General features: G+C 50.0%; 1 protein-coding gene across 1 annotated transcript in view; it reads left to right on the top strand.

Moving 5' to 3' along the window:
• Window positions 1-23,325, top strand: part of OTOG (otogelin) — a 70,742-nt gene that overhangs the window by 14,821 nt on the left and 32,596 nt on the right. Inside the window, exons 17-28 of the mRNA XM_054586269.1 lie at window positions 884-1,061; window positions 2,675-2,799; window positions 3,772-3,984; window positions 5,393-5,573; window positions 7,443-7,517; window positions 7,785-7,828; window positions 9,357-9,510; window positions 16,985-17,092; window positions 18,975-19,113; window positions 20,810-20,944; window positions 21,244-21,390; window positions 21,674-21,793. Of these exons, the coding sequence (XP_054442244.1) occupies window positions 884-1,061; window positions 2,675-2,799; window positions 3,772-3,984; window positions 5,393-5,573; window positions 7,443-7,517; window positions 7,785-7,828; window positions 9,357-9,510; window positions 16,985-17,092; window positions 18,975-19,113; window positions 20,810-20,944; window positions 21,244-21,390; window positions 21,674-21,793 (1,619 nt within the window). The remainder of the gene's footprint in view (window positions 1-883; window positions 1,062-2,674; window positions 2,800-3,771; window positions 3,985-5,392; window positions 5,574-7,442; window positions 7,518-7,784; window positions 7,829-9,356; window positions 9,511-16,984; window positions 17,093-18,974; window positions 19,114-20,809; window positions 20,945-21,243; window positions 21,391-21,673; window positions 21,794-23,325) is intronic.

The following is a 23,325-nucleotide window of genomic DNA, read 5'->3' as shown; positions in this document are numbered from 1 at the left end:
ACGGCTTTGGTGGATGAGCACTGGCTGCCCAGACTTCCTCCAGGCTCCTCTGGCCAAAGGCACTGCCACCTGGGCAAGAGCTCAAATTGTGATACTGGGGTGAACCAGGCCAGGGGGCACCTTGGTCCCTGGAACATGGACTCTGGACTTGTAAAGTGATCTTTGTCCCCACCCCAACATGACAGGCTTCACAGCAGCATGACAGCTGCTCCTAACATTAGGATATGAATGGAGCTGTTTTCCATCCCTACTCTCACTATTTGTTTATCAATTGCTTATTGTCCTGTCTGATTCCACAAGGGATTTGTGATAGCTCATGGGAAGCACATCAAACAAAAATGGCAAAGCTATTATGAAATAAAATACCACCAGAGAAGATTCAAAAGAAGAAAAAAAGAATAGGGGCTCAATGTTGAGAGGAGTGGGGACTGAAGGCAGGTAAAGAGGCCAAGGAAGTACAAGCCATAAAGGGTGTACAATTCACTACAATTGCATCTATAATTCAAAATTGCTTCAGTTGAATCTAAAGTCACATTGTGAGCTTCCTAGTGGCCATTGTGAAAAGATGGACAGTTATGGAATTCTCCTTTGCTAGAGAAGGAGGCATACCAGTTACTTAGGGAGGCCAAGCTTTAACAGGCGCTTGAAGCTAAAAGACATTTCTCAGCTGGAGCTGCCGTGGTAGGTTGGTTAACCCTGGGTCCTGATTTCAGCACCGAACAGGATTTACTTAAGGCTTCCCAAACCAGCCCCGGACCGGCTTTTACCGTGTGTGAGGACTGGCCTGGGGAGGGGGATCAGAGGGCGCCAAGCAGTCGCTGGTGGTGGGTGGGGTGCATATTGGCTGAACTTCCTGCATTCCTCCTCCCGGTTCTGTGCCCAGACGCCTTTGAGATCCGGAGGCTGTCCTCCGTGTTCCTGCGGGTGAGGACCAACGTGGGTGTGCGGGTGCTCTACGATCGCGAAGGCCTGCGGCTCTACCTGCAGGTGGACCAGCGATGGGTGGAGGACACGGTGGGCCTCTGCGGCACCTTCAACGGCAACACGCAGGACGACTTTTTGTATGTGCCTCTGCCCTGGGACAGGAAGGAGGGGGGAGGGGAACCCCTTAGGGTCGAGTATCCTTACCTTCCAAACTCCCATGGGCTCTCACAGTGCTTGACATTCACCATTAATCATTTATTTCTCTACATTTAAATTTAAGTGTGTTTCTTTAAAGCAGTGGTTCAGTCTTCCCTGTGCAGAAGATTCCCCTGCAGGGCTTGTTAGAATGCTGATTCCTGGGTCCCACTCCTTAAGAATCTGCTTCAGGTTGAAACCCAAGAATCTCATTTTTAACAAGCACTCCTGTAACTCTAGTAGATGAGGTCTATGGACCATACTTTGGGGAATACCGTTTTATAGTGAAGTCTTAAAATCAGTAGACCTGTCTCAGGGTTGGAGTTGGCTCATGGTTGTTTGCTTTAATTGACTGCGAACACCTTTAGGTGAGTGTAAGCCCCCAGTGGACCAATGATGCCAAAACTCCTGCTTTCTGCCCCACCAGGCCAGGACAACCCTTTAACTTTCCTGCCTCGGGCTTGAGGTGTGTACCCTGTGCATCTTCAAATATCAGTGTGGGGCTGTTTCCCATGGACCCACTGAGACTTAAGAGGAAGACTCTTGGGCACAGACACAGTTTAGGAACCTGGGAGGGGACAGCAGTCAGGCCTTGTAGAAACAAGAACAAAGGCTTGATCTTGAAGGCTGGAGGTTCTGGCCAGTCCTTCCTGTTACATGCATTGGGCAATGGAGAAGGAAACATGAAAGTCTTCAGCCAGAAATAAAAATTCAGATTTGTTTGGAAAAACCAGTACAAGAAAAAAGCTGAAAGCTTTTCAGTGTACACACACTTAAAAATGTAGTGTTTTTCTTTGTCTTGCCTGGTGGGGCTGATGTAAGGGCAGCTGGCCGGGAAGATGGGAATAGACCTTGGTTTACTGGGTGGGCTGCTCACCGCCCTCCTAAATGTGAACTCCTGGCGGAAATACTGCTCTGTGGAACCTGAATACTCTTACTGCCCGGAGCCATAACGTGGGTGAAGCCTGCCCCTTCTGGATGCTGACAGCTCTCTTCATTCTCCCATCCACACCCGGGTTTGGTGACTCTTGGAGACTGGTGATGTTTAGAAAACATCCTTCTCCCCCTTCCTCTCTATTGCCTCTCATGTGACTCTCTCTTACCCGGAGAGAAAGAGAGGGCAAAGGAGTTTTCAGGAACTGACCATGGGGAAGAAGTCTTCACCCAGCGAAGTTTGGGTCATGGTGTTCTTGTTTCTGACGTGAAGAGTTGAGGGTGGAGGCCCATCCTGAGCCCATTCTGAGTCCCTTGGGAACCTGTTCAATGTGATATTTGTGTGTACACACATAGAGCTGTAATTTGTTTGAATGTGGTTGCATAGACCCTGTTGGTTGCTTGCATGTCTGACACATATCTGTGCTGTGTGTGTGTGTTTGTGTGTGTTAAAGGTGTGTGCAGCCTATGGTGTTAGAGTTTGGGTGAGAACATTTGTGCCTCAGAGTGTGTGCTCATCCTTGGTCCATGTGTGTGTACATGATCAGGTGGGTGCTTACCTGGGTGCGTGCTGGATGTCCACATGGGCAAGCGTGTGAATGTGGCTCTGTCATGGCTGCAGGTCCCCAGTGGGTGTGCCTGAGAGCACCCCACAGCTCTTTGGCAATTCCTGGAAAACACTATCTGCCTGCTCTCCGCTGCTCCCTGGCTCCCCGCTGGACCCCTGTGATGTGCACCTGCAAGCCGGTGAGGTGGGGGGAGGGAGAGGGAGGGGGAGGAGCGGGACTGGTTAGAGGGGAGATGGGAACTCTGGGCATGAGGATGCTGGTCACACTGAGTGCTGAGGAACGGGGGTTCCCTCCTGGTGAGGGTTTGACAGACAGGAAGCTCCACATTCTATCACTGTCAGGTGCACACACATTTGTCCTGCGTCCCCAATCTCAGAGCAAAAGCCCAAGTGCTCACGGTGGCCCCATCAGGCCCTACGCCCGCTGCCCATCCCCCTTCTCTCCCCTCCTCCCGCCCCCTCCGCTCCGCTCCAGCCCCACTCACCTCCTGGCTCTTCTCCCCACTCCACCAGCTCCTTTCTCTCCCGGCCTTTGCACCTGCTGTTCCCTCCACCTGGAATGCTCTTCCCTCAATAAATACATTTCTCTCCTCGTTTGAGTTTTTGCTCAGTAATCATCTTTCCACTGAGGCCTTCCTGACCACCTGATTTAAAAATCGCAACTCCCCCTCCTGCCCCTCCTTGCAATCCCTATCCTCCTTCTGGGCTTTTCTCTCCTTAGAGTCTTCCTCACCCTCTACTTTTCTACATAAATCGTTTAGTGATAGCCTTCTTCGACCAGAATGTGCACTCCCCGAGGGCAGGGATTTTGTCTGTTTTGTTCACTCCTGGGTCTCCTTCTAGCACATGGATTCGTGCCTGGTGGAATGGATTGTATGAGCGCCTGTGCACATGTGTACCACGTGCACACACACATACATATTCCTTTACAGTTATTTATACACGTGCACACAGCCAGCCACATACTCACATCTGAACTCACTACTGCATGGACACACATTCCCAATCGGATCTGCATTCAGGTGCGCGCATACACATGCGCGTGCACACACACGCCCAGTCCCCCAAGCTGTGGGGGGAGGAAGGGGCCAGGCCTGGGCACCAGGCAAACCAGCCCGCGGGCTGCTCGCCCCTGTGCTTCCTGCCCGCAGCCTCCTACGCGGCGCAGTCCTGCAGCGTGCTCACGGAGGAGCTGTTTGCCCCCTGCTCCCTGTACCTGAGCCCCGTGCCCTACTTTGAGCAGTGCCGTCGGGACGCCTGCCGCTGTGGGCAGCCCTGCCTGTGTGCCACGCTGGCCCACTATGCCCACCTGTGCCGGCGCCACGGGCTCCCCGTCGACTTCCGCACCCACCTGCCGGCCTGTGGTGAGTGCCCCACGCTTGTGCCCCCATGGGAGCGGGGCTGGAGGAGCCTGAGCTCCAGACCTGGGTGCCCACCGGCCCTCCAAACTCTCCACGGGGATGCCCCGCAGTCTTCTCCAGCCCAACAGTCCCGCCTCACAAACTGCCTCTCCTGCGCTCTCCATCTCTGCCACGGCCACCCTCCCCTTGGTCACCCAGGCCTGACACCTGGGAGGGACATGGGGCACATGACTCCTGTCTTACTCTGACCCCCAGCCCATCTCCAAATCCCCTCAGTCCTGTCAACCCCGAATGCACCCACTTCTCACCACCGCCATTGCCACCACTCCAGCCAGAGCTGGGCTGAGCTTTCTAAAGACCGCTGTCTCCATGGCCCTCGGGTGCACGTGTGGCTCATGGGTGCCATCTGGCCCCGACCCACCGCACCCCCACCCCCTGGCCACACAGCTCCCCGTGTCTGAGGTGTCTCTGCCCCCTCAGCCCAGCATAGGGCCCCTCTCCCAGTAAGCTTTAGGGAAATGTTTATTGAGTAAATGAAAAAGTAACGGTCCTGGGAGTCGGGAGGCCTGAGTTCTGTTCCAGCCCTGTAAGTAATTGCTGTGTGTCCTCAGCAAGGCCCTGCCCGTCTCTGGGCCAAAGTTTCTCCAGAGGTAATTGAATAGGACCAGTGGTTCTTAACGCTGATGCACACTAGACTCACCATGGGAACTTTTAAAAAATGCACCTCTTTGGGCCACATCCAGTATCAATGGAAGCAATGTATCTGTCAGTGGGGGCTGGGCATCTGTGTTTTAAAAATCTCCCCAGGTGGCCTTGATGTGCAACCTTAGTGATGACAAGTCAGCGTGACCGTCTCAGTGGACCCACCTGCTCTGACAGGCTGTGGGAGACACAGTGACCAGATGAAAAGAGCCGTCTGGACAAAGGGCAGCCATCATGAGAGGCTGCTCCAGGGGGCGTACTGGTCTTCTAGGGGGCGTAACCAAGTGTGTTACAAGTGTGGAAATGAGAGGGGCAGAAATGTATTCACACCCTTGTGCACATGCGTGTGTCTGTGTATGAGCCAAGGGGCGGGTATGTGGCTGTCAGAGGACAGTGATTTCCACTCCTCTCCCAATGTCATTACCTCAGAGGAAAGCCCTACAAAGAAAAAGAAATGCCACTGGCAGGCTCCGGGCTGGGCCGGGGTGGGGGCTGGCCCTGCCGCTCTGCCCTTCTGACGTGGCGGGAGGCGGTGGGACTCTGCAGTCAGACTGAGTTTAAACTCCAGCTCTGACCTTGACCTGCGGTATGACCTTGGGTGTATGTTTTAACTTCTCTGCTTCTCAGTTCTCCTGATCAGGATGATGAGCCCACCCTACACAGTTGTGGGGACAAGGGAGACAAAGCACAGTTCCATTTTCCACTACAGCACTGTCCTGTAAAGCCACCAAGGAGTACAGCCCCTGTGTGGCTCCATGTGGACAAACCTGTCAGGACCTGGCCGGCCCTGAGGACTGTGGTGGGGACCTCAGTGAGGACGAGTGTGTGGAGGGCTGTGCCTGCCCACCAGACACCTATCTGGACAGCCAGGCTGACCTCTGTGTCCCCAGGTGAGCAGGTCTGCTTGACCTCTGGCCATCAGGGAGGAAGCCGGGGACTCCAGGGCATTGGGCACTCCAGGGCATCCGGGACTGGGGAGCCTGACTGGGCCGCTCCTGTCCCTACTTCATCTCACAGTCACAGGGCAGACCTTGGTGGGTGAAGTCGGGGGTGAGGGGTGCTCCCTCCTCTGGACGCCCCTCCAGGCCTCTCTTCTCAACTCGGGCTCTTCACGCCGCTCTGGCCCAGCTTCCCCACGAGACAGGACAACCCCACAAAGCCAAGAGGGTCTCGGCTCCTGCTCTCCTCTCGCCTTCCACAAATATTTACTGACCTCCTAGTGTGTTCCAGACATTTCTAGTCCCTGGGAATTCAGCAGCGAACAAAGCAGGATGCTGTCCTCATAGAGGTCACATTCTAGGTGGTGAGATGGATAAACAGACATTTTATGGGCCTAGTGGTAATAAGAGCTATAAAGCCAAATGAAGCAGAGTAAGACTAGGAGTCCTTGGCGGGGTAGGGGAGTTACTCTTACATCACCTGAGACAGGCATGGAAGGAGGGCCTTTTTGATGAGGTGACGTTTGAGCAGAGACCTGAGGAAAGTGAGGGGAGAGTACACCAAGCAGAAGGGACAAGGGATGGCCCTGAGGCTGGCTGTGGTCATGGTCTCAGTGTGGTGGGAAGGCAGGGTGGGAGGCGGTGACCTCCCAGGATCACAGGGCTGACGGACAAGGTGCTTGATGGCCTCCAGACCTGTTTCATCTGTGAAATGGTATCATATTTGACGGAGTAGTCAGGGCTGGAGAGAGGCCTCCTCTGGAGGTATATTGGAATCACTCAGAGGCCTTTTTGAACTACAGAATCCACCCTGGAAATCCAGATGTGTGCCCTGCCCCCACCCACTGATGTTGAGTTTTGCCAACAAGGGGAGCCTCTGTAGGTTATATGGCAGGGGGTGGGGGGTGCTGGGGAAGGTGGTTGAGAAGCTGCAGGTTGAATGAATTCAGACTTCCCTTCCAGCCCTCAACTGCTCTGCTCCAAAACCTGCTCTTGGCTATAGCCCACAGATGCTATAACCTGTGGAAGAAACAGTTTTTGCTCTCAGATGACCTACCACGAGGAACTGAAAGGCAGCATAAGGGTCCCTGTCTTACAGGATCCCTGTGAGGAGCAGATGATGGGCCATGTTTGGAGGGCCTAGCCTGGTGTTCAAACCTGTAACAACCTATATGGCACAGGCGCTGCGTGATTAGAACAGATGCTGAGTGTGAATGACTGATACAAGAATACGGGCCCTGCCCTGGCTGGTGGGGCTCAGGGGATTGAATGCCGGCCTGTGAACCAAAGGGTCACTGGTTCAATGTCCAGTCAGAGCACATGCCTGGGCTATAGGCCAGGTCCCCAGGAGGGGATGTGCAAGAGGCAATCACACATTGATGTTTCCCTCCCTCTCTTTCTCCTTCCCTTCCCCTCTCTAAAAATAAATAATTAAAATCTTAAAAAAAGAAACTTAATTTAAAAAAAGAAAAGTAAAGTAAAGAAAAGAACACGGCCCTTGTCCTCGGCACAGCATGGGCTCAGGACACGTGGCCTTGTTTGCACATCCCGGGGAGGCTGGCTTAGGGAGTGCACAGAGACCAAGGAGGCTGATCTTGTACGAGCTCGGTGGATGGCCCTCGACCCAGCCCTGCCCTTTCTGTCACTGGTGCCATACTGGCTTCTTCACTCCCTAGAGATGTGTCCCATGTCACAATAGATGCCATTACTTCTGTCTGTGCCCTGCTACCCCTGGCTGGCTGAGGAGTGGGTCCCCGTCCTTGGCAGTCTCTGCCTCTGCTCCTGAGTCTGCTCACTTTTCTCTGTTCCTGGGTTTTATAGGAACCAGTGCTCCTGCCACTTCCAAGGAGTGGACTATCCCCCCGGAGACAGCGACATTCCATCTCTGGGCCACTGGTGAGCTCCCCAGATGGCCCTGTTATTGTCCTCTCTTTCAATGGGAGTAGCTGGCTGAAGAAAGTGCATCTGAGCAGAACTTTCCATGGAGTGACACCCACCCTCTGCACAGGGAGCCAGGGACAGGGAGTGGGGATACCTGTCTGAGCCCTGCAGACCTGAGTGTGGTGACATGGGGTCTCTGGGTCCTGGAGTGACTGAGGGTGCCATGTCTGGGCTCCGCATGACTCAGCTGACCCCAGCACCCTTCTCTCTGTCTCTCTGCAGCCACTGCAAAGATGGAGTCATGAGCTGTGACAGCAGAGCACCAGGTAAGTGTGCCTGGAAGGGAAGGGCTTCTTCTGGCTCTTTTCGTGGTAGTGGAGTTACGGAGAGGAGAGCTCAAGGACAGATGGGGATGAGGAGGGGCCACCCCCAACCTTGCCCTACCCTGAGCCTTCAGTGTTCCTTGCCCTCTCCAGAAAGACGCCAGCCCGGGGGGTGGAGTCCAGAAATCCTGTCCCAGCCTCAGCCCCACCCTAGTGGCTGTCCTTCCTGCTTCGCTCGGAGAGGCTGAGGCTCTGTCTCTCTTGGGGCAGCCAGAGGGGTACCTGGGCAGTCCCTTGGCCTCCCCTGGGCCCTGGATTTCCTCGGCCTGAGCCATCCTGTGTCTACTGAGGCCGACTCTCTGCCCAGTCTGGTGCCAAATGTGGGGATCAGAGCGGGGGGGACAGCCTGGGCCTTTGAGGCGTTCCCAGGCAACAAGATAGGGGGTGAGGTGGTACTGTGGTGGCTCAGCCTGCAAGAGGCTTGGAGGTGGCAGAACAGAAGGCTGGAGTCTTCAGGGAAGGCCTCTTGGGCCAGAGTAGGCCACCGAGGATGGACGTCGGCACAGAGGGGATCAGAGAATAGTCCCATGTCAGGTGGCGAAGAGCAGGGCCGCCACAGCCTGGGGGCCCTGGGTTCAAATCCTGCCCCACATTCACTAGCTGTGCAGCCCCGGGCAACTCACTTCACCTCTCTGAGCCTTTGTTAGCTCTTTTGTACATAACTTAGATTCCTACACTCTCCTCATATCTCATGGATATCCCTGAAAGTGTTTTCCTTTTGTAGCTTCTGGCTTTGGATTTCTGCCTCTCTGGGACTTGCACTTCACCTCCTGTGGCTATTCCTTTCTCTCTCTCTGCTCCATCCCAGGCTGGGCATGGCACTCTGCTCCCTTTTACTGATTTCCCTAAAAAAGATCACTCTCACAGTTATGAGTGTACACGGCCAACCTGATCGAAGGCTCAGGGAGAGTGGGCTTATGCCACACATATGTAGGTAATGAAAGATGGACTCCCTGGTGTTAAAAGTCCTCTGGCCATCCTGCCACACCGCATGGCCACCCAAGGTTTGGCTCCTCTCCTGGTCCCTCTGGCGCACTTCTTCTCACTTTGATCACATCCTCTTGCCAGCAGAAGTGGCTTCTCTCCAGTATATGGGAAAATGGGGAGTAAGGATCCCTCCCAGAGTTGTTGCAGGATTAAATGAGAAAATGCATGGAAGCGCCTGGAATGGTAGCTGGTAGGGAGGACATGTCCTGTAAGTGGTCCCCGTAGCTATGGTACTTGCCCTGTTGTGTGACACCACGCATCCCTCCCTCGCCCTGCGATGTGCCTCTGGGAACCCAAGGAAGGCCTCAGCGGCAACCAGGGCACCAAAAACCGCCCGAGCCCCACCAACCCTTGCATCTCCTAGATGCCGGGTCCCCTGGCCTCCCTGGCCAGCCCTGCCTCCAGGAGCCCACGGCAGGCCCAGGTGCTCTAAGCATCCTGCTGTGTCTAAGCTCTTTCCGGAACCCAGCTTCTCCTCTTTCAGCGGCTGCCTGCCCTGCCGGCCAGGTCTTCGTGAACTGCAGTGACCTGCACGCCGACCCCGAGCTGAGCAGAGAGAGGACGTGTGAGCAGCAGCTGCTGAACCTGAGCGTGCCGGCCCGTGGCCCCTGCCTCTCAGGCTGCGCCTGTCCCCAAGGGTATGTGTCTGTGTTGCCATGATTTCCCACTCTGTGACCCTGACATGGGATAAGATAAGGGGAAACCTCACACTGCCTTGCAGGCAGGCGCTAGCCCAGGGCTGGCCTGTGACCGCAAAATGGCCAGGGAGGAGTCTGAGAGAACAGGAGCTCATCCTGTCCCTGCTTATCACCAACGTGCGACCTTGGATAAGGAAGGGGCCTGGCCTCTCTGAGGCTCAGTTTTTTGTCTGTAAAGTGGGAATCATAGCAAGACCTAGCACCTCAACAGGCTGTGAGGATTAAAGGTGGCACCAAAGTTGGAGCACAGAATGGGGTGTGTGGCCGTGGGTTCAAGGCCATGAGAGAGGAAACGCTTGTTTCAGCTTTCAGCCTCTTTCCTTCCAAAAGTCTGTCTGGAGCCCTCAGGTGACAGGTTGGTGCCCCTGTAATCCTCAAAAAAGAAAGGCCCCGCCCAGTGTTCCTCCCAGAGCCCTTAAATCTGTGAGAGCCACATGCGCCGTGTTTTATGGGTGGCCTTGGGGGTGCTCTGTGCACTGAGCTGGCTGCAGAGGCCCCGTGCCCAGTTCTGCCCGTTCTCATGCCTGATGCTGGTCTTGCTTTAGGTCTGGGTTGAGAAGACTGCTGGGTGCCTCATCCCATGACTTGGCATTGCCGGGCTGTGCCCTTCAGCCTGTGCAGAGATCGGTGGTCAGTGGCGAGTCCTGAGCCAGACCTGGCAGCCAAGGGAAGTGGGTGGGGGGGTGAGGGGACCAGGGCTTCTAGGGTGGGATAGGGAAGAGTTAGTTCATTGGAGCCTTATTGTTTATGAAGTACCCTGATATTATTATCCCCTTCAATCTCAGATAGTATCTCTGGAAGAAAGGAGGGAAAGATCATTATTTCCATTTTGCAGACAAAGAAACAGGCCAGAGGCAGGATGGAGGGAAGTGAGCCATGGCTCAACCCCCTGCTCGGCTTACTCCACACCCTGCCCGTTGACGAGAGAGTGCTGGCTCTGTGAGGCCCAAGGCCTCGTCCCCTATACAAAGGTCACAATGTGGGTTACGAGCCTGCACCTTCCTGAGCAAGGGCCTCCACAAGCGACACCACGAGATCTCAAGAACCTGCACAGGATCCTTGGCCCAACCACCAGAGGAGCTTGGGAAGAGTGGCTGTTACCGTCTCTTGTGTCACTGTCCTGATGTGCACAAGCCTGCCTCTCAGCCTGAGGACAGGGAGAGCCCGGCCCTCTGGGGTCCGGAACTGAGGGTCCTTCACTGCCAAGCATGGCGGCAAGGCCACAGGGGCAAAGCGGAGCTGGGAGAGGTGCGCTGGAATGGGAGAGTCTGCCAGTGACTCACCACATGACCTCTCTGAGCAGGTCCTCCGCTGTACAATGAGGGCTGAGGGCTCCCTCCAGAGGGGGCTGGGGAACGGAGGATTCAGTGGGATCCGCCCATGAAGGTGCCCTCGGGGTCTCCCAAGCTGTGTGTACTCCTGAATGTCGACGTGTGCACCCGTCTCCCCCTGAGACTCCGGGTTGCTAACAAGCTCCCAGGAGGTGCTGGTGCTGCTGGCCTGGGGACACACTGTGCATAGCGAGGTTCTAAAGCCCTGTCCGGTGCTCGGGGTTACTTTAACTCAGCCGACCTCAGAAGCCAGAGTGAGGTTTCCTTTTCAATCCCCAGGCTCCGAACGGGAGGATAGAATGTGAACATTTCTGATGGGCTGGGTGATCTGTGACAAGTTATGTGGCCACCCAGGCATCCATTGTCTTGTCTGTAAGACCCTGTTTGTAGGACCCGTCTGAGCAGGGCAGTAGCCCAAGTCCTCCTCGCTTCCTCCAGGCCTTTCACAGTTCAGTACAGGCCTTGGCGCCGTGTCAAGAACACAGTCCAGAGGGCTGAATGTTTGTCACCAGCTACATGACATCACTTCATTTTTCTGAGTTGGATTTGCTGATCTGTGAATTGAGGGTAGTCACAGGCACCATGCAGGGATCTGGTGAGGTTTAAATGAGACCGTGGCTGCAAGGAGCCAACGTGCACAGAGGTGCTGCATAAAGGCTCCTTTCCCCTCCTTTCCAGTCTTCAACCCCCATCACCTCTTAGGGTATTTGCCCCAGAGGCTTGTGTGCTGTATCCAATGCCCTGAGGAGCTTACGCACATTCCACAGGAGTTCGTTAAAGGGAAATTATTACAGCCTCACCTTGTGAAGAAAGAGCATGCATTTCCTAGCATCATGGAGCATCCTCCTGGGAGCTGAGCTAAGGTTCCCAGTGATGTCCAAGTACCATCCTAACAACCCCTGTTGGGGACCCTCTGGGCCCCCGGGCCCCCATGCCTCTCTCCATAGTGTTTCTAAGAATCTCTGTGTGCTGTTTACCCTTCGTGCAAAGGGCCGGGGGGCCACTAGGTGATCTAGCACAATGGTTATGAGCACAGACTTGAGTCAAGCTTGAATCTGGATTTCACCACTTTCTGGGGGAGTTAGTTAACCTCTGAACCTCAGTTTCCCCATTTGGGTAGTGGTACAGAGTAAGAACTCAGTGAGAGCAGACAGAGCTGTCTTCCTTCATTTGGATCCCATGCATCTGCAAGTGTCCCGTGAGCAGGGCTCGGAACAAGAGGGCCCTTTAACAGTTAAGGAAAGGGTGCTCCACAGACTGAGGGCCTTTTGAGGACAGAGACCAAAGCTCCAAGTCTTTGTACACTCCTCTCTGTGGTGAGCACAGAGCAGGTGCTGAGGGATGCAGGTAGGTCTGCAGAGGGCAGGGAGGGAGGAATGGATGGGGGTGGTAGGAAAGACCCAGGGCCTGGGGCTGAAAGTGGAAGGCAAGAGCCAGCCCTCCTCTGCTGGTATCTGATGCAATTACGGTGAAAGGAGGGGCAAGAAAACATTACTGGTTTATCTACCAGGCTCTAGGCAGTGTGCCCAGGTCTATAATTAAATTCTCATAACGACCTTGAGAGGAAGGTGTCATTATTTCTATTTTCCACATAAAAATATAGAGGCTTAGTAAGGTTAAGTGACTTCAAGGAAAACAGTGGATTAAGCACATTTTTTTTTCCTGCCCACAATCGCAATGAAATGTTGGTGATGGAGTAAATAAAGTATAAATCCCCAGGGACAAAGAGAACAGCAGTGGGGCAACAACAGTGGCTCAAGTTGGGTCAATAGTTTTTTGAAGAAGGAAGGTGGGGGTGAATGTGTAGAAACTGACCTTGCAGAGCAGAGGCCAACAGCTGATGCTTGCACATCAAGGAGAACAACCTGCCTGGTGCTGACAGCTTTAGGAACAGGAGGCTCCAGGCACCTCAGCAGGTGGGGTGCGGGGTGGGGGGGGAGACAGGCGGATGAGTGGCAGGTGTGTGTAAGGAACAGTTAAACCACCGGCCACCTTCCCCACCCCTAGGGTCCCTGTGACTGCCCGAGGGCTATCCAGCAGGGGAAAGAGTTTCTTGACAAATCAAATCAGAGGCTTGATCTTGAGGGGGCTGGGAGGGAGAGAGACAGAGTGAAAACTGGCAGATGAAACGAAAGCCTGCTGGGAGCCCCGTCCTTGGCCCCAGGGTGGTGCCATCAAAGCTTTTGCCTCCTAGACCAGAGATGAAAGGGAACTCTTCTCTTGATAATTGGCTGGGCCAGGAGGGAAAAAAAACCCCAAAAACAAACAACTAAAGAAATTGATGGTTGCGGGATTCCCCAAGAAAATGGTGGGTGGGTCCCCCTTCAATATGAAGCTTCCAGTCAACTTTTGGTGCTTCATGGTTTTTTTTTAATTAAAAAAAAAATAAGGCATCATTTATATGCAATAAATTGCGCAGATTCTAAATACATATACAGTTTGCTAAGCTTTGACAAATTTGTACCCTCTTGTAGCCGGCAGAGCTCTTAAAATAGAGAACACAATTCCCACATGGTCTATGTCCTTTCCCAGGCAGTTCCTCCCCCACCCCCCGCACCACATTCTTCATTTCAGCAGAGGTGGCTCTGCCTTCATGTCTGCAGAATCGTGCAGTATGATGTCTGGCTTCCTTTCCTTAGCATGTTTTTGAGGTTAATCCACACTGTTGCGTCTTCCAGTAGTTTGTTTCTTTTTATTGCTCAGCAGTATTCCATTGTATAAATATACAGTAATTTATTTATTCTTTTAAATGTTGATGGTTTTTTGGGTTGTCTCCAGTTTGGGGCTATTTGAAAAAGGATGCTATGTCTTTCTCTTGGATGAACACAATCAGCATGGAATTGGGCCCTAGGGTAGATTCATGATTAACTATATAAGAAAGTGCCAAACTATTTTCCAAAGCATTTGTACAATTTTACACTCTCACTGAATGAGAGTGCTAGCTGTAGCACACTCTCACAAACACATGGTGTTTTCAGTCTTTTTCATTTTTTTTATTTAGTGAGAACGTAGTCATAGCTCATTATGCTTTTAATTTGTATTTCCCTAATGACTAACGATGAGTACTTTTTCATGTACTTTTTGTGTATCTTCCTTTGTGAAGTGTCCATTCAAATAAATCTTTTGTCCATTTTTCATTTGGTCGATTTTTAAAACTGAGTTGTACAAATTCTTTACATATTCTGCATGCAAGCCCTTTGTCTGATATATGTATTGCAAATATTTTCTTCCAGTCTATGGTTTGCCTGTTTATTTACTTAATGTGTTTTAATTATCTAAAGACTTCTGATGAGCAGAAGTTTTAAATTTTAATAATGTCTAATTTGTCATTTCTTTCTTTATAATTAGCAATGTCTGTGTCTTGAGAAATCTTTGCCAACTCCAAGGTCACAAAGATAGTCTCTTATATTTCCATCTCAGAGCTTTACGATTTTAACATTTAAATTTGGGTGTATAAACTACCTAAAATTATTATATTTTGTATATGTTGTAAAATGGAGTCAAGCTTTTATTTTATTTTTCTCTAATGGATATCTAATGGTTCTAGCCTCATTAACAGAAAAAAAAAGGGCTTTCTTCTCCCTATTACATTGCTTTGGCCCCTTTGTAAAAAAATCAATTGACTGTATAAATGTGGGTCTATTTCAAGACTCTATTTGGTTTCGCTGATCTATGTTTCTATCTTTAGGCCAATATCACACTGTCTTGATTTCTAAAGTTTTATAGTAATACTTGAAATCAGAAAGTGATAGCGCTCCAACTTTGTTGTGTTTCAAAGTGTTTTTGGCACTGTTAGGTCTTTGCATTTTGATGTAAATTGAGGATCAGTTTGTTAATTTCTACAGAAAGGCCTCTGGGATTTTGACTGGTATTGTGTTAAATCTATAGGTCAGTTTGGGGAGAACTGACATCTTCAGGCTAGTGAGTGTTCTAATACGCAAATACAGTATTATCAACTCACTTCTGGGGCATTCTTTAATTTCTCTCAGCCATGTTTCAATTTTCACATAAAGGTTTTTGCACATTTGTTACTGAATTTATTCATAAGCATTTGATGTTTTTGTTGTCCAGTGCATCTAAGTTGTCAAATTTATTGGCTTAATGTTATACAGTATTGCCTTGTTTTCCTTTTAATATTTATAGCATGTACAGTGCTGTCTCTTCTTTGTTTCTGATATCGGTGTCTGAATTATTTATTTATTTATTTATTTATTTATTTATTTATTTACTATCTAGTCTGACCAGAGGTTTGTCAATTTTAATGATCTTGTCAAAGAACTAACTTCTGGTTTTATTGATTTTTCTGTTTTCTATTTTATTTATTTCTGCTCTTCTCTTTATTATTTCCTTCTTACTACTTACTTTGAATTTAATTTGGATTCCTTTTCTAGTTTAGATAGTTTATTGTGTTTCTTATTTCCTAATATAAACATTTAAAGCTGCAAATTTCCCTGTAAGCACTGCTTTAGCTGTATTGTACAAATTCTGATACAGTATGTTTTCATTATTTTTGTTGTAATATTTTTTAATTTCCTTTTTGATCCATGGGTTATTTAGAAATGTTACTAAATTTTGGAATATTTCGAGGCTTCCTTATATCTGTTTTTTCCTGGTTTCTAATTTAATTTCACTGTAGTTAGAGAATATACTTTGTATGATTTCAAGCCTTTGAAAATTATTGTTTTATACAGCACAGAATATCTTTGCCTTGGTGAACTTCCCACATATGCTTGAAAATAATATGCATTCTGCTGTTATTAGAGAGTTCTTCAATCATCAATTAGTTTGAGAGGATTATTAGAGCTGTTCCAGTCGTTTACACCTTTGCTGATTTTTTTTTGCCTGTTTGTTCTATCATCAATACAATGGAGTATTGAAATCTCCAACTATAATTGTGGATTTATCTCTTTCTCCTGTTAGTTCTGTGAGTTTTTGCTTCTGTTTTTTTTTTTTTCTTCTTTTTTTTTAGACTTTGTTCATACCCATTTAGGAATGTTATGTTGTCTAGAAAAATTAATTCTTTTATTACCATGAAATATCCCTCTTTATTGCTGTTAATGCTACTTGTCTTGAAGTCTACTTTGTCTGATGTTACTGTAGCCACGCCGTGTTTCTTGACTGCTGTTTGCATGGTATTTCCTCCTCCACTTTACTTTCATCTTACCTGTGCCTTTATATTTCAATTGTGTCTTTTGTAAACAGAATGTAGTTGGGGCTTGCTTTTTTTAGCTGATGTTACAATTTCTCCCTTTTTATTAGAGAGTTTATGCACTTGCATTTAATGCAATTTGATTAGATTCAATATTACCATCTTCTTGTTATCTGTTTGTTCTATTGTTCTTTGTTTTTTCTACTTTTCTGACTTCTTTTAGGTTATTTCCCAGTATTTTATTTTATCTCCTTTATTAATTTTACACTATTTAGTTTGGTATTTTTGCAGTTTTTCTAGAGATTATAGCTATCTTTATTTATCAGTTTACCACAAATTAATCTTTTACCGCTCTTTGTAGAATACTCACAGCAATATACTTTCATTTACTTCCCCCTAACTCTTATTATTGTCATACATTTTACTTCTATATATGTTATAAACCCCACAATTCATTGACACAAATCTTACTCTCAATGCTGTTATCTCTTAAAGAAATTAAGAAATAATTTTTTTTATGTTAACCAACATATTTTCCATTGTTTTGAACTCTGGAAACCCTGGTTGCTCCATGAGTGAACCCTGGTTGCTCCATGAGTGACTTGGGAAGGCGGGTCAATGCCTGCATCCATGGTCTGTTTATTAGTGTACAGCTAGTGGCTGAGGGGCACCTAGCATCAAGCCTGGCTGGGGAATGTGGCTTCCTGATGAGTGGCAGAGGCTTCCAAGCTGGGCCAAGTCTGTGTCTGGTTTTTCCAGTTACGAGGGTGACTCTGAGCCTCAGTGGACAGGATGGTAGTGGGTATAGGGTCAGCTTCGTCTAGGGCAAAGGCTGGGAGCCCCCCCAGGGTAAGCATGTGGTTGCAAGTCCCTCCACAGGCAGCAGAAATGGGATGGGTGCTCTCCTGACCACCTGCCTGCTTTGTCCCTACAGCCTACTCAGACACGGGGATGCGTGTTTCCTGCCAGAGGAGTGCCCGTGCACTTGGAAGGGGAAGGAGTATTTCCCTGGGGACCAGGTCACGTCTCCCTGCCATACCTGGTAAGTCGGGGCTCCATCCAGGCTCTAGCTTTTACTGGGGATGGTGTGGGGAGGTGGGAACGGGATGCAGGGTCATGAGCGCAGCCTGGCGTGCCCCTTTCCACCACGTTCACACCCATGCTGTGCGTCCGTGTGTGCTATGTAGAAGTTTACCTACATATACAAGTGTAGGCTTAGAAGGAATTCGGGGGGGGGTTGTGAGTATCTACATGAATGTGATTTGTTCAGACATAGATATATGATGTGTACACGAATATTTGTAACCATGATGATGTGTTTGCATATTTATTTAAAGGCATAAGTGTGGGCAGAAATCCACAATGCACAGAGTGCATATATGAATGTATATGCATGTGCAGGTATATGAATAGGTGGACATTCATAAGCCTGAATATGTTAGGGAATGTATACAATTATGAATTTGTGTATGTATTTTTATATATATTTGTGAGCATATGCATTCATTTAGTATGTGGGGACATGTATAAATAAAGTGTGTGAATGTGCATGTTCAGTGGGTATACAAATTTTTATTTATACACACACAAATATATGCATGTAAATGTGCATTTGTGTTTTCCTATGAATATTTACATGCTTATATATGAAAGTGAGCACATAAATAAACATATCTTCATACAATATGTTTTTCATACGGTAAGTATACACATGTGAGAGGGTGTGCGCCTGGGCTGGACTCAATGGAAACAGATAGGAGGACCATTTCCATAGGACCTGTGCTAGGCCAGGCAGCTGGGGGTAGGAGGTGTGTTCAGACCCGATCTCCTGAACAGCCCCCCAGGCTTCCACTGCTGCTAGGCCTAACTCACATCAACTCGCCTCCCAAAGCTTTGGTCCCTAGAGGAGTCTATGGTGAGTCTTTTTTAAGCCACTTGTTTTCCTAATCTCCACCCATCCTCTGCTTCTGGGAGAGACAAGAGCCCCCCAACTTGGTAAATCATTTAAATGTGGAACTTATGCCAATGGCTCCCCACAGTCTCTACAACTACCCCAACAATCAGTGAGACCTTGCAGCCAGGCTGGGCAGCGCCATCCATGGCCACCTTCGCCAGATGCCCTCCGAGGCGCCTGGCATAGGGAGCGTCTCTGAAGGGCACGTGGAGCCTCCCTGGCACTGCCCCTGTGTCCTCACGCCCCTGCAGAGGGCCAGCCTGGGCTTTGCAGGGTTCTGAGAGTCCCAGTGCTGCTCCAGCCTTCGCTGTGTCTGCAGGATGGAGGCAGCCTTGCCACTGCCCCAGGGGCCCAGAGGCCCCCAAGCCCTGGCTCCTGCAATTCTCTCGTTAATGACCAGAACGCATCAGCTAGAATAAGGAGGCTAAGATGGGGAGGTGAAGGAGACAGGACCAGGATGCCTCGGCTCACTCCAATGGAGCCTCCCACCCAGTAGAACTCATATCCTGTCCTGGTCCCACATTACACTCCAGTGACTGTCCAAAGGGGTCAGGCTGGGTACAAGTTCCTGTGTAAAGTAGCTTCAGTCAGTCTGGGTATATTGGCTCCTGGTCTGGTGTTTCAGAGATGAGTGTGTTCTGTACAAGCCCTTCCCAGCCACTCAGCTATCCTGAACTCTAGGTCTCTTGTAGGCCAAGGAAAGTCCCCTGGAGTCCAGGGGATCCTCTCACCTTAATAAGTGTGTGCACATGCGAGTGTGTACAGGCTGTGTGCCTTAATGGCTATATCTGCTATGCAAAGTAGGGATCCACCATCCCCCCCTCCAGGCTTCTGGCTGGAGGTTGATGATGTTTGTTGGCCTCCCGCTCAGGGCACAACAGCATGAGCTTAGTGGCAATGTCTCTGTCAGGGATATCTGGGGTAGGGGTGGGGGTGTGCCCACTGTCTGGTCCGGGTGCATGTGTTTCAGCGTGTGCCAGCGAGGCTCGTTCCAGTGCGCCCTCCACCCCTGCGCCGCCACCTGCACAGCCTATGGCGACCGGCATTACCGCACATTTGATGGGCTCCCGTTTGACTTCGTGGGCGCATGCAAAGTGCACCTGGTCAAGGTGAGCTGCTGGGTGTGTGTGCCCAACTGGCTCTGTGGGGACCCAGAGCAGCTGGGGCTGCAGACCTGTCAGAGCGTGGTGATGCTCTGGACTTCAGTTCTAACGCTAATTGGGTGGGTGGGTGGGTGGGGGATCTAGGCCTGGGGTGTGGCTACACAGAGGCAGAAAGAAATGCTGAGGAGTAAACTAGAGGCTGGTCAGAGCTCACCAGTCATGAAATAAACCGCTGCCTGTCCACTTACCATTACAACCTTGTCCCATAGGGTCGCCATGTTTTTCTGTCTGTAATAAGAGCTAATGCTCTTTGAGTTTTTATTATAGGCATGGTGGTCTACTGAGCAACTTTTTGTGGATTATTTTACTTAATTCTCACAGCAACCTGACAAAGTAGTTATTGGCCCCATGTTATAAATGTAGCAGCTTGGGCTTAGGGAAGTTATGTATCTTGTCCGAGGTCACACAGCGAGGTAATGGCAGAGCTGGGTCAGGTTTGAGCCAAGCAGTCTGACTGAGAGTTGCTGTGCTTAAGGAGTCACGTGTTAAAGCCTTCAGCGCACCGGGAGGAACTGGAATGGGGATGGGGGGTGGGGCACAGTAGAAGCAAAGCAGGATCCCCTTCAGGAGGAGAAAGGGTACCTGCAGAGCAGATGGGAGAGCGCCAGACACACGCCAGGGGACCTTGGTTTTGCTAAGGCCCTGTCTATCTCATTATAAAATAGTAATTAATAATAATGATAATGACAAATCTTTTGTAGAATGAGTTCTATCTGTGAGGCAGACACTGTACTGGGGTCTTTCACATAATTTCAATAGCTCCACAGACCCCATTTTATTTTATTTTTTCAATTTCAAAGCTAACATGTGGTCTTCACTAACATTTAAAACAATATAATAGCGTATACTAAAAGCAAATATTCCTCTTTACATCTCTTGTGTTCTCATTCCCTGTCCCTAACAGTCAGGTGTGACTCCTACAAGACCATTTTCCATGAGACACAAACACACTCTCGCACACACATTTTGTTTACTTTATATGGATAGGTTTCTACAATTTGCTTTTTTTCACTTAACAACATACCTTGAGCATTATCTCATACAGCCAGTACACATTTCTTTCTTTTTCCTGCTGAATTCTTCAGAAAGAATGTACTCTAGTTTGTTTTATTATTCCCCATGGCACAACCCTGGGGGAATAATGTTTTAATATTTTATTATTGATGGATATTTAAGTTGTTGCTGATATTTCAATGCTCAATGAGTACTTTTGTGAATGTATCTCTAGACTTTTAGAAGTGCAAATTGCTATAAAAAGTTATGTACATGTAAACTGTTGCTTAATGGCTATAAATTACCCTCCAGAAAGGCTTACACTATCATTATCACTGTATGTAAGATAGTTCCCCTCCCCCACACCTCAATTTATTCATTCACTCACTCATCCATCCGTCCATCCATCCATCCATCCATCCATCCATCCATTACCTTTTGGAGAGTCAGTACATGCTAAACACTACGCTAGGTGCCCGCAGGATGACACTGAGCTTCAGAGAACTGAAGGCGGTTGCCCAAAGTCACACAGCTAATAGGTAGAAATGGATTGAAAACCACCTCAGAGTTCATGTCCCTCCACCTCTGTGCTTCTCAGCAGGACCTCTTCTCTCCCAGATTTCACTAAACTAACTTGTTTTCTCCTCAGAGCACATCAAATTTCAGCTTCTCGGTGATTATAGAAAATGTGAACTGCTACAGCTCTGGCATCATCTGCAGGAAACTTATTTCCATCAGTGTTGGGAACTCGCTCGTCATCTTCGATGATGACTCAGGAAATCCCGTAAGGCCCGCTGCAGGTGAAGGTTGTATGGACAATGTGCAGGCTAACGGGGGCTGGGGCAGAAGAGGGCTAGGAACTGGTTTCTTTACCTCAGCAGTTTCTCTGGGAGCTATTGAGTCAACAGCCCGGATTGGATTCCTTGGCCAGGGTCAGGAACACAGAGGTCAATGACAGGGTGTGAGGGAGGCACAGGAGGTGATGAGGTCCCCGGGGCTGGGCTGTGACTTGGAGTCAGGCCCAGCTGCCCCAAGTGTTGGGGGACATGTTGGCCTCAGGAATGACCGCCTCTGTCCCCCTAGAGTCCTGAGAGCATCCTGGACGAGAAACAGGAGGTCCATACGTGGCGAGCAGGGTTTTTCACACTGGTGCATTTCCCACGGGAGCACATTACCCTCTTATGGGACCAGAGGACCACAGTGCACATCCAGGCTGGGCCACAGTGGCAGGTAACCACATGAGTAGTGACCCTCTGCTCCTGCCTGGGGCTGAGCCAAGCCACTGGGTGTCCTTGGGTGACCTGTACCCTCATGGGGGAGCCAGGAGCATCATGCCTTCTGTCCTATCCTCCCCTACGCCTTCTCCTCTGACCCTTCTCCTATTCATCTTCATACTGTGACCCTAGCAGTTGCTCCTGGGTTTGGGACAGACTCCTGGGCTCATGGCAACCCCTCTGCCCATTGTTCACCCCTGGTGAGCCTTCAACTGACATGGTACCCTCTCCTCTTTCAGGGCCAGCTGGCGGGACTCTGTGGGAACTTTGACTTAAAAACCATCAATGAGATGAGGACCCCGGAGAACTTAGAGTTAACTAACCCGCAGGAATTTGGCAGCAGCTGGGCTGCAGTTGAGGTAAAGCCTCCTCCAGTTGGCTGACTCTCTCACCCAGATGGGCCCAGGCCAGCACGGACCGAACCTGGCCCAGGTCAGGGAAAAAGGACATTGGTGTGAGGCTGCTCCTATTTCCCTCAGCCCCTGAGCCGTGTCCTCAGCCCTGGCCCATCCTATGGCCCCAGGTCATGCACCATCCTCTCTCACAAATCAGTCTGCACAGCTGCCCTGGACCAGGCGTTCGGGGGAGGGTAAGGATGGGAAGGAGACAAAGTCTCTGTCCTAGGAGAGAAAACCACCTAGCAAGAAGGTGAGGCTTGTTGAAGCATGATCATCTTACCCACCTCTGTGTCCCTAGGGCCTGGCATTAGGTCTGGCACAGAAGAAAAAGCCAAGAGAGACCCATGGGAGTTGAGGCAATCAGAGAAGGCTTCCTGAAGGAGGTGGAGCTAGTGTGGTACTTAAAGGATAGGCCATATTTGGAATTAGTGAATGTATCAGAGAGAAAACTTCTGAAAGGGAGAATAATATTAGCAGAGGCAGAAATGAGGGGTTTGTCCCACAGCTTTGGGAAATGTTCAGTCTTCAATCCAAGACAATCCAAGCAATGGAGAGTGGTGATGTAAGGGTTACGTTGCCTTTCCTGGACTGAGTAATCTTAGGCCCTCAGGTCTCTGCCGGGGAACAGACAGAGATGAGCCTAGGTAGACTGGGGTCAGGAGAGCTGTTAGTCACGGCCTGGAGCTCAGTGGAATCCTAAGGTGGGACAAGGCTGTTCTCACAGCCTCAGAAAGGTATGCTCTACCCCATTCTGATTCTGGAGATGCGGAATGGGTGACTAGCCTTTATTGCTCCCCTCCTTTTACCAGCCCCCATTGCTATTTCTCTCTTGCTAATCTCCTTGGACGTTCCCTAGGGGGCTCTGGTGAACATGTAGGCCGGAGGGAGGAGGTTCAGCAGCCACTGGGAAACTATTAGGTACCTATAGCTGTGTAGCAACACTGCCACAGACTTAACGGCACTCAACCATCCACACGTATGACCTCTTTCTTTGGGTCAGGAGTCAGGGCACAGCTTGATTCAGTCCTCTGCCTGGGGTACCACAGACTGCAGTCAAGCTGTTGGCCAGGGCTGGGCTTTCACTGGGGAGTGTTGGCTGGGGAGGATCTGCTCCCCCACCCACTCATGTGGTTGTTGACCACATTCAGTTCCTTGCAACCAGAGAACTGAAAGCTTCCATGTTTTTTGCTGGCTGTTGTCCAGAGATGACCCTCAGGTCCTAGGGACCACCCGCCCTTTCTGATGTGGGGGGCTCCCCACACGACTGCTTGCTTCCTCACAGCCAGCAAGAGAGAGACTCCAGCAGGACAGGTTCTACATGAGGCCACATAGTCACGCAGTCACCCACACATAATCATGTCTCTCCATCGCCTTTGCCATATTCTGTTGGTTTAAAACAAGTTCTAGGTCCCTCCTGCACTCAAGGGGAGGGGATTATACAAAGGTGTGAACACCAAGAGGTGAGGATCAGGGGGCTACTCTAAGAGTCTGTC

This window comes from Pteronotus mesoamericanus, unplaced genomic scaffold (genome assembly GCF_021234165.1).
Source record: "Pteronotus mesoamericanus isolate MK-2021 breed Mesoamerican mustached bat unplaced genomic scaffold, CSHL_Meso_final contig_90, whole genome shotgun sequence".
Lineage (NCBI taxonomy): Eukaryota > Metazoa > Chordata > Mammalia > Chiroptera > Mormoopidae > Pteronotus > Pteronotus mesoamericanus.
This window is presented reverse-complemented; position numbering and strand designations above follow the sequence as displayed.